The sequence below is a fragment of the Perca flavescens genome, chromosome 11, assembly GCF_004354835.1.
Source record: "Perca flavescens isolate YP-PL-M2 chromosome 11, PFLA_1.0, whole genome shotgun sequence".
NCBI classification, from domain to species: domain Eukaryota; kingdom Metazoa; phylum Chordata; class Actinopteri; order Perciformes; family Percidae; genus Perca; species Perca flavescens.
The window spans coordinates 15,617,395-15,628,572 of NC_041341.1; the positions used below are offsets into that span (position 1 = coordinate 15,617,395).

Sequence of the window (11,178 nt, forward strand, 5' to 3'; positions counted from 1 at the left end):
CTCGCTCTCTGCCTCCTCTGCTTTTTGGTCTTTTCCATTCAGCCTGACGCCTTCAGCCCTTTTCCCTCCTCTTCCTCCTCCATTGCTCTCGGCCTTCGTTCCCCTTCGCAGCCTCACTCTTGCACATTCTCACCTCTTTATCGTGTTCTCCTTTCCTCTTCCACTCTCCCTCTCTCCTTCCTGTGTGGTGCTGTTTCTCTGACACTCGTCTCGCCCCCTCCCCTCTTCCTGTCTCTCTCTCTCTCTCTCGCCTGCTCTTTCTTTCGTCCTTTCATTTCGCTCTCCGTCTCTCCCTCGATGGAGGGGAAAGGCTCTTGCCTCTAATTGCGGCTGTTCCGTTGCCATGGCGCGTGTTGCTCGGCACTGCGAGGTGCTGTGTGTGTGTGTGTGTGTGTGTGTGTGTGTGTGTGTGTGTGTGTGTGTGTGTGTGTGTGTGTGTGTGTGTGTGTGTGTGTGTGTGGCAGGCAGATGATTGCTTGCTGCCAGCTCTCGTTTCCCGGACGCCGATCGCATTTCTTTGCGGCAGCAGGAAAAAAAAAAAAAATGAGACGCCAGGAATAGCCCCCCTTCACGCAGACCCACTCACTCTCACCGCTGCGCTGTCAGAGAAACACACAGAACACACACACACAGGCAGACGCTCACACAAACACACATCGATTGCATTTCCTCTCCACCTGACATCCTCAATGCATATGACCTAAGTTATAATGTATGTACACACCTCTACGCACATGCACAGGCAGTGTTGTGTGTTTATGCATGTCCGCTTGTGTCCGACTTTCTCGTGTGCGCGCGTGTGTGTGTGTATTTCCTGCGTCTCTAAGGAGGTTGTGTGGGGACTCCTGATTTATTTCACCTTTAATGGGAAGTGAAATGAATGTGAGCAGCAGCTGGTCTGGTCCTCGGAGATACAGCAGTAGGCTAACCCAGAAAATAGGCAGCATCGCTCTGAAATGGTCCTTACTCTGACAAGTGCCAGGACACGCCACTCTACGCTCCACTCGCTGCACTGTTGGTTTTATTTTAGGCTGCATTTAGGCATTTAGTTGACACCATTACCCAAAAAGACTTAACAGCAGTTCTCATTACAGGTTGGTCCGCAACCTTCACCAACCCAACTTGGGGTTTCTTCCCTGTCACAACTTTTTAAAGGGTGGTTGGAAGGTAAATGGAGACAGATTAGTAGCAAATAAACCTTGCAACCTTGTGCTGCAAAAGAGGATCAGAGAGGATTATAACCAGATTTGTGGACGAATCTCCATAATCATCTTCTGTGCGGTTCACCCGCAGTTCTCACTGGGTTTTAAAGGGAACAGAAATGATCATAATGATGTGCTTGCTTAGTTTGACAAAGTAAAAGTGCCTCTAACCTGTAATTTCAAGGTGCAACATTTTTGACATTCACAGAAAACCTGGGCAAAAAAACCAAACATTTACCAAAACTGAAGTCCTCCAAAGTCATGTCGGTATGTTTGGTCAATTCATTCAACTATGTCATGCGATGTGAGGGTGCGCCTCATTCAGTTCAAGATTATGCATCACTTCTATTGGACTCCCTCCAGATTGTTTAGAATTGGTCTGAAAGACATACCGAATTGTTGGAAATGTAAGACGAAGGACGGCCAATTACTTCATGTCCTATGGTCCTGTGATAAGGTCCAGGAATTTTGTTCCGTGATACATGATAACCTATATCAGATTGCAGGGACCCAGGTTCCATTCAGCCCAAGATTATTTGTTCTGGGAGATGGGTCAGTCCTAAACAGAATAGATATGCACCATTTTGACCTGTATGTTACTGCCAGCCAAAGAGGAGAAGAAAAATGCAGACAGAGCGATGGTAAGCTAATGCTATTAGCTTAAGTTACTCTGATACTAGACACTAGTCTATATCCATGACGTTCCACTTCCGGGATTGGGACTCTTTTCGGCTGGATGTCAGTTACCTTTCTTTTTCTTTCTGTTGGAATTTCAAACTCTGGTGTACAGTATTTTTTGAGGACTATGGTTAACTGCTCCTCAGATCTCAGCAGGGAAAATCCAGGCAGCTAGCTGGACTATCTGTTGAATCTGAGTTTTCTGTTGCATGACTAAAACAACATACACACGTTCCACCAAAACAAGTTCCTTCCCGAGGCTATGTTGCAGCGGCACCGTGACTCTGTCCGGCAATTAGTGCCGCCCGTGACGATTGTGATTGGTTTGAAGAAATGCCAATAAGCCAGAGCACGTTTTTCTCCCATCACGGAATGATGTGTGGACTCACCAGACCCTCCTCCCCAGCGCTGTGGAAAGAAAGTGTAAGAGATAAGCATGGTGCACAATGATGTCACACTATTGGCAACACTGTTGTGAAGTGATTATGGGGAGAAAAGTTAAAAACAACAGTTGTGCTGTTACCAATGATTTCAACAAAATCATTATAATTTTAATGACTGTAGACTCTCGTCCTCTGACTGTCAGTCATGAAGAGATGAGTGACTGTGGTGTCTTATGTAACTCCTTGTAACCACAATACCACAGTGGGTTTTTTTCTTTTCCTCAAATGGTTGGTTTTGTATCTTCCTTGCCTGCGGGGCACAAGTAGCTTGGGGATGAATTTTCCGACCCCGAGGTCAACCACCACTGCTACTTAGTTCAACCTGCACACCCAACCCAGGACCACCGCACACAGGGAAAACGCTGTGAGCTGTGTGTGGTTACATTCTCTCGCTAATAGATCAATAAAAGACATTAGCGGCAGGCTAACCCGACGAGCAGCGCTAATACAGGGTTAATCCAGGGTTAATGGCTGAGCGGCATTGTTCTCGGAGGCACCCGTTAGTTTGGAGCCGCACTACACAATATCAGGTTCTCCTTCTAGTCATGCCCCAGGCTCCCAGAGAGATAGGCACAGGGAGGGGAATTGAAAAGAATCGAGGATCACCCTCATGAGTCAAGATGAAAGTGAGTAACCCAGACAGATGAAACCCGAATGCAAAGAAATGGGAGAGATATCGTAAGCGGGGAGGCAATGTGTAGGAAACGTGCAAGGAATGAAAAAGACGGAGAAGATTGGACGGTAAAATTGTGGTCAGGAGAAGCAGGAAACTGAGATGAGAGAAAGGGGAGAGATGCAGAGGAAGGGAGTTGAGCGCTACACTTCTCCCTGTCCTTGTAAAGTGCTGCGTGCTGTCGAGGCGGCAGCCAAGAATGTGTCAGCCCAGCCGTCTCACGCTGCCTAATGGGCTCTTAAACGCTGATATAAAGCTCACTCGCTCTTTCGCCCTCCCCTTTTCCTCTCTCTCCCCCTTTCTTTTTCTGCCTCTGCTGCTCGCTCTCATTACCTCTTGTTCCCACCCTGTCCCTCAGTCTGTCACTCACTTGTCCTCTCCCTTTCTTTCTCCCTCTTTCTGGTACTCTGTCTATCAACCATCTCACTCTCTGTCTTTCCCCTTTGTTTCCCTGTTGCTGCCTCTCTACTCCTTCTGACTTCTCCTTCAATCACTCCATCCTCACCCTTGAAGCTCTATTGCAGGTTGTCTCTATATTTACAACTTTTTTATGGATGAACTCAATACTTCTGTTTCTCTCTCCTTTTTCCCCTCTTTACTCCAACAGGCTCCATAATGCCTTCTACCCACAGGATCCATCCTTCTCGCTCACTCTGTTGCACGTCCTGTCAGCACCACTCCACGGCTTGGCCAATGCCTTTGTTTTTGGTCTGGATAGGGATTGGTGGAGCCTACTGAGCCCTACTGGCATGCAGGTACAGCAGCTGCACACACACATCTATAGCCCCATTCAGACATGCGAATCAGTATGTAAATGTGTTTGGAAATTAACTTATTGATCATGTCTGAATACGTCATACGTCAATTTTACGTAAAAGTTGCTTTGCCAATCTGACTAGGTCAGACCTGGTAACCTTTCCGTAACACTTGTATTTACATTATGGAGATATTTGTTTGACAACAACACTAATAGCACATTCACACCAAGAATATTCGCGTTGCGCCATTCACGTTGCGTCATTTGAGTCGCGTCATTCACGGCGCCCCTCTTTTTGCATCTTTGCATTGATTTTGTATGTAATCGCGCCGCTGAAAACACCTCGGTGTGAAGGAACCATACCCCCATTTTCCACCGGCTGCGTAACGTCTGCGGATCCGCTCCAGAACGGCGGCGGAGTCATTAGGTTTCCATTACAGTCAATGTGTGTATTTCCACTGAGTTCAGAACGGCTGCGTTCCGACTCCGTCCCAGCTCCGGCGGTCCACAGAGCTTCTATTTTTGGTGGACGCCGGAGAGCTCCGCAGCAATTCGGCACACGGCAGATAGTGCGGGACAGGAAGTCGAGCACAGAAACAAAATAAACATCCGGTTAATTTTCAAAATAAAATACACCGTGCTCACGGTGGATCATATTTCCCTGCACTACACCTTGAAAACACAGCACAGAGTTGTTTCCCCTCTACTCCTCTGGATGGAAACTAACTGTTGTTGGTTTTGTGGTTATTATTCTACGTGAATTCGCGAGATCTCGTGGGTCCTCGTGACTACAGCTGTGAGTCACGGCCGCAGCCTTTACGCAACAAATCCGGACCTGGTGGGTATTGACGGACGGCGGAGCACGGAGCCGTTCCGCAGACGTTCTGCATTCAGTGGAAATCCGGAGTAAGAGTCTACAGCCACGATTGACAGAAAATGAATTGACAACAAACTTGATAAATAGTAATTTGTCAAGTAAAAATCCACCATCCATTATTGCATATTTTATATGATCTCATTCACTATTTTCTGACAGTTTATAGAATAAGCGATTAATGAGAATCAGCTTAATTGATTGATAAAAATAACTGTTAGTTGTAGCCCTAAAAATATTTCTAATGCATCGGTACAATCACTATGTAAGAAGAAAAAGGTTAAGCAACCCTAATACTTCTTATAAGTTTAAGTTAACTTTTTTATTTATTTTTTCATGTTTTTAGCCTTCTTCCGAGTACCTCGCTTCAGAATTTGTAATTAGACTACTTAACTTTCCAAATCGACTGGTTCCATCTGTCACAGGTGTTCATGAAGCACCTACACAGGAAATATGTGTTGGGTCTGATGCCAAAATCCCCTTATTAAAGAGTGAAATTACAAATCAAGAAGACTTTCATTTTTTTTTATCTCTTTCACAAATCAAGCTTTTAGGGAAATGTAATGAAGACAAAATTGATGTTGATGACGTTTTTACATTTGAACCGCAAACCTCATTGGTTCAATAAACACCACAATCAATACAGTTTTACACACATTCGTCTCAATCTACAAACATTTTGACAGTATCTGCGGGTCTAAGCCAGAGCTATTGAGATATTGAACCACAAAGAAAAACGTCTCTGTGGTCTTAGTTTACACGCACGCGCCTGCATGCGCACGCACACACACACACACACACACACACACACACACACACACACACACACACACACACACACACATATTGTCACCTACTTAGTGTCACCAACCACGCTGATAGCAGGTCATGAGCACAATGTGGAAGACTGGAATGCGTGGTATGACCTTCAACCCAAATGTCAATGTAGCACTGGTGAGTCGGGAGAGAGAGAGAGACAGAGAGAGAGACAGAGGAGTGAAATGGAATCTCAATGTGTTCGTAAATCACAGAGAAAATGCTGTTTGTGTGTGTCAGGGAGAGAGAGAGAGAGAGCGAGAGAGAGGCGGCGTGTGTGTTCGTGCTCTATCGTGACTAACAGCCGGTTGTTATTCATCTTGGCATGCAACTCCCAGCAGCCCCCACACATCAGGTGTGAGATTGGCGCGGGAGAGGAGGGGTAAGGGAGAGGAGGAGGTTGGGGGGTGTAACAGCGTCAAAGCATTCCTCCCTCAACGCAACAAATCTGCTCTTTCGTACCAGACTCCCCCACCCCTCCTAACCCTGCCTCTTCTACCTTACTCGCTGGCGCTGGCGCTCTCTTTCTGTTCCTCTCGCTGTTTGCCTGTGGTGCATTTACATGCATTTAAAGGGATTGGCTCTGATGTTTCCAAGTCTGTCTTAAAACACTTCTCATATGCCATGTGTATATTGAAAGTTTTTCGATCCCTTCTCACTGTACTCCCCATTAAAGGATCCCACTCCTGATGTGACAACAGTGTAACAAATAGGAGACAAAATCCACAGTCCTTGTTTCTTTGAGCGTAAGAAAAATGAGTTAACATATGAATCCGTAACCTTGTTATCTATGATTCTCATTCCGATTCTTACTTTTACGCGTTGTTAATAACGTGTTTCTTCCCACTATACTGGCATAATGAAAAAAGGTGAAACTGTACATTTAAGGCATCTTGAATGCAGGCAAGCACTTTAATACCTAAAAAACTAATTGTGCAAGATGAAGGTGATGTATTTTATGAATAAATTGTACACCATCCCTCAGAAACTAAAGTTATGCCGAATATCCACCGCAGGGTACGGCTCGGCTCGGCTCGGCTCGGCGCAACTTGAGTCGCTTTTGGTACCAAGTACTTTTCTCAATTTAGTTTTCCAGTACAGATAGTATCCCCTCAATTTAGGCGGAATTCTTAGCTTATTGTGACAGAGACGCCGCCTTAAAACTGCCACTGATTATCTTCAACGCGACACAAACACAAATACTGTACAGTCTGTTCTCTCGCTGGATGCTTTCATCTGCAACCTAACACAGGATCATCTGTGCTTCTTCAGTAGACCATGGCATGTTTTTTTTTTTTGTGCTGCCGTGTTTTTTAATCTCAGTCGAGTGAAAGAAAAAAAGAATTGCCAAGCTATTGACAGATAGCACCGAAAGAAATGATGCCAATTATTAGTACCATTGCATTTATGGCTATGACTGTGTACTACCTTTACTAAAATCAAGGCATTGCAATTGTATAAATTAATATTAAAGTTTAATTAAAAAAATATCTAGCAGAAATATGGCTACAATCTCACATACAGCGTACTTTTCATTGTTTTCACTCCGTGGTCCGTATCAAACTCTTTGCTTAGGAGACTCTTTGCAGGTGGAACGGATCGGGTACTGACACACATGCAGGTCGCGGTTTCTGTTTGCGTCATCACAACATTTCGGCCGTATTGTTTCGGTGATAAAAGTATTTTGGCCGAAAACCAAAAATGCCCAAAAGTTTTCGGTGGCCGAATATTCGGTGCATCCCTACTATTTAAAACGGCCGGTTTGTGCAGGATGTCCCGTGTTACGAAAGTAACAATTCTATCTAACCAACCTGTGCTCTGCAGTGTTTTAACTCCAGCTTTTACGGCGTTTTTCCATTACATGGTACCTGCTCGACTCGACTTTTTTGGTTTTCCATTATGAAAAAAAGTCCCTGGTACCGGCGGACAGGTACCTTTTTTAGTATCACCTCCGTCGAGGTTCCAAGCGAACTGAGGCGATACCAAAAGGTGACGTGAAAACCTGCTGATTGGTTGGAGAGAATCGTCACTAATCACTGCGTCATTGCTAGCAACAGACGGGGGTGTCCTTTAAAACCCAACATTTTCAAATAGTTTAGCCAGCTGTGGTTTTTTTTTTTGCTGCCTCCTGCTTCTTTTGAAACTAAATGTGTCCTCTGGCTGTGGCAGCAGCCACGTGCCGAGAATCAAAAACTACACACCTTCGACGTTCTGTGTGTGTGTCGTGTTAGGTCACGGCAGTTTCCTGCGGCGTCGCTACGACGACCAGCCACGCTAACTGCCAGTTGTTGTTTTTTGTGTGCATGTAAACTGTCTCTCTGCCTCGTATCTCTCGCTTGATCCATTCCTCTGTTGTTTTTTTCCCTCTTTTCCTTGCGGTCTTTGACTCTTCTCCTCCTCCGTCTCTCTTCCCGTCTCTATCTCTATCTCTCTGGATGTGTGTCTGTTCCCATGCCTCTTCTGTTCCCTGTACCCTGTTACAGCATCTCTGGCATTTATCTCTTACATTATTTCTGCCGCTCTCCTTTGTGTTGCATCTCCCTCCCACCTGTGTACTCTCCCTCTCGCTCCCTCTCTCCCCCCTCTTCCACTCTTTCCTTCCCAGATATTGATCTGCATTCTAGCCACACAGCTGAACTGCCTGTGGCTCTGCAATGAGCTCACCTCTTACTTTTTCTGTGTGTATGCAGTGTGCATGCAGGAAAATACATATAACATATGTCTCAGTATCGCTGCAATCTTAAAGTACGTCCACACTAAGCCAGCTAATTTTGAAAATGCTGTTTATGTGAAAGTCTATGTTTTTATAAAGATTTCTTCTTCTTTGTCCTATTTTTGGTTACTCTGCTGAGTCTCAGATTTACTTTAAAGGGGAACTATGCAGTTTCTTTAGCTTAATGTACCTTAACTGAACAGCTTCGTCATTGGAATGGTTGTATGACTTTTCTGAGTTGAATGGTGGTCGTCTCGCTTCCCCCTAGCGCCTGTGAGCGGAAAAACCACCCTTGCAACTTTCCGCCGGCCTCAGCGTCAGGAAGAATCGCGTGATATCAGGTCTCGCGATGTAACGAATTGCTTGACGGCACTGCACACATACGCCCATTCAGGAACCGGCTAACAAGGTAGCGATGGAGTTTTTCACGCTATCGTCATGGCTGAGCTTTAAACATGCTGCACTCTCTGTGATCACCTATACTGTTTTAAAATGGCTGAAATTCACAATTTCGTTGTTCTCGTTTAGATATTTTCTGTTTCTGTTGTCAGACAACTGAATGAGCATGAAATAGGGATTTGATTGCAGGTCATAAATGTCACCTGTTAACCAGATGGACGGCAAGTTCCAAAGTCTTCTGACAAAATCAGCATTAACACAGGTTGATCACACCTTTATTGCATGCTCAACTAGTTTGACAGTGACTAGAAAAAGTTAGAGGTGACAAAGAGTTGTCTTCCTAACTTAGCTGATGATCAGGCTTAGATCATTGTTTCACACTAAAGGTGTCCGTATGCTCCACTCGGCTCTACTGCCCTGTTTACACATACACTAACTCAAAGTAGCAGACTCTCTGGCCCCGTTCCGACCTGGTTTTAACATCCGTCCTGAGTGATATGATCACAAGTGGACAGCTCCAGGTACAGGTGTTTTCACCTGTCCGTAGAATGTGCCACCAAATGCGTCCTGAGTGACCACTTGTGATCATATCTCACTTCCCCGCTCTATAGGCAAATAAACACAGACATCATTTCTGTTTGCATAGGCTGGTTGTGCGTGTTTATAAATGTCAGTTGTTCCTCTCACATAAATCAAGTGAAAAATGAAAAAAGTGCTGCCCACAGTCTGTCTGTGTGCCGACCGTAGACTGTACAAGGGTGCCAACATAGGGATGTCTACTGACCAGCAGCGGGACCTGTGCAGGAGAAAAAGAAAATGTTTTTAAAAGTCTCTGTGTTCAGCTCTCAGTACTTTTGTAGCTTCTAACTCTGTGGTTTGAAGTTTAGTTTATATTATAACGGCTTTATTTTACATTTCATGTTCGCTTAGGAGTCGTCAGGAGCACAGCAGCACACGTGTTACGTTACTGCTGATGAAGACCCAACGTTTCCTGATTTTGCCGCTTCATAATAACCACTCAAATAAACTAACAGGGGACTATTATCGTGAATAACTTTTAGGAAATCAAACCGTTTCACAGTCGCTGCATTGACCACTCAGTTCGCCGACAGCGCTGCGTACCTCCGGCAATGCTAGACAATAATGAATAACAGAAGGAGACGACATAGGAGCAGGAAGTTTTGTAGTAATATCCTACATATTCGTGAATTCAGGGACGTTTTATGAAACTAAAAATAACGTTATTGTATACCTTTTCAAGGCCAACAGCACTGCAGACAGCCAAGAGCAGGCAGCGCACGATTCACTCAGTGGTTTCTGTGACATGAGAAATACTTTTGAATGAGTAGGCTACGTAGTTCTGCTCACAGCTGAGTAGGCGGTCTTTAATGTGGACACCGGACACATTCCCGTTTTCACTGCTATTAGAATGTGGACACATGCGTCTCAAACCACCTCCAAATGTGTTTTTTGAGATGCGATCTCAATGCGTCCCTGAGAGCGTTTTCACATGTACCTAGAGCTTTCTACTTGTGATCGGATCACTCAGAACGGATGTTAAAACCAGGTTCGGATCGGGGTGTCTCTTTCATGACGTGCATGAAGTGTTGAGTTATGCTACACAAAACTAGTTTGTAAGATGTGTTGTCCGACCATGCCAGAAGACAAAAGTTCATATTCATATTACATTCATAGTGTTGCACTTGGTTTTTTGCATGGAAAGTGACAGAAATAGATGTGTGAAGAATAAAGAATGAAAAAAGAGAGCTAGAGGTTGAAGTTCAAACCCTGGCTCCTTTCTCACCACAGCTGGCATATCATGTTGTGAAGTGGGTTTGACTGTTTCAGAAAGTGGCGGATATGGTCGGACACAACGGCCCATAATTTAACGTCAGAAAGCTGCGGGGTCCTTAACGGACTGAACGTAGCAGGCTCTCTCTTGATTCTCACCACCCTGGGGCTTGCAAGCGTTTTAAGCATTAAGCATGTCAATTACACTTCAAGTAGCTCTGGGCGGTTATTTTCCCCTTTGTCTACTGTACTGGTGCACGACAAAGCAGTTCATGTTCAAGTTTTTCTTTAAAAAATGCTGATGGGTCCGTAAAGTTATATGATATTGAGTGCCATTGACTGACAAAATGTCGTTCCTCCATTTTATTTAATTATGGTACTTTTATGAAGTTGAGTGGAGTAAAAAAATGAAAGCAACTGTGCTTCAGTTTCCAGAGGGAATCAAGACAAGCATTGTCGCTCCCGCGTGTTAGAGTATATTAGCATGAAGTTGGACATTTCTTGACTTCTCCAGGTTTTTGTGTGTGTAAAACAGCAATCATAGTGTGAATGGATGGCCAGAACAATGAGGAAAAACAAGTCGCATCTTCAAATTCTTGTTTTTCATCAAAACAGTTTAGTGTGGACATACTCTTTACACCAGTACACACGTGTGTGTGTGTGTGTGTGTGTGTGTGTGTGTGTGTGTGTGTGTGTGTGTGTGCGTATGTGTTAATTTCAAACTGTGCCTGTGTCTGTTTTCTAGCTGGCTCTGCAGTCACGGCTGTGTGACAGGACAAGGATCGGAGAGTACCACCCGGGGGCGGTGCGCTACACACAGGCTGACCTGGTC

General features: G+C 44.8%; 1 protein-coding gene across 4 annotated transcripts in view; it reads left to right on the forward strand.

Annotated features, from left to right (window-relative positions):
• Positions 1–11,178, forward strand: part of si:dkey-100n23.5 (cyclic AMP receptor-like protein A) — a 47,398-nt gene extending 36,220 nt beyond the window's left edge. For 3 of the 4 annotated variants that reach the window (XM_028592094.1, XM_028592095.1, XM_028592096.1), the window contains 2 exons: positions 3,604–3,751; positions 11,092–11,178. In XM_028592094.1, the coding sequence (XP_028447895.1) occupies positions 3,604–3,734 (131 nt within the window). In that variant the 3' untranslated portion in view covers positions 3,735–3,751; positions 11,092–11,178. Of the gene's footprint in view, positions 1–3,603; positions 3,752–11,091 lie in introns of those variants that run through there. The other variant, XR_003693788.1, reaches the window with a different exon arrangement.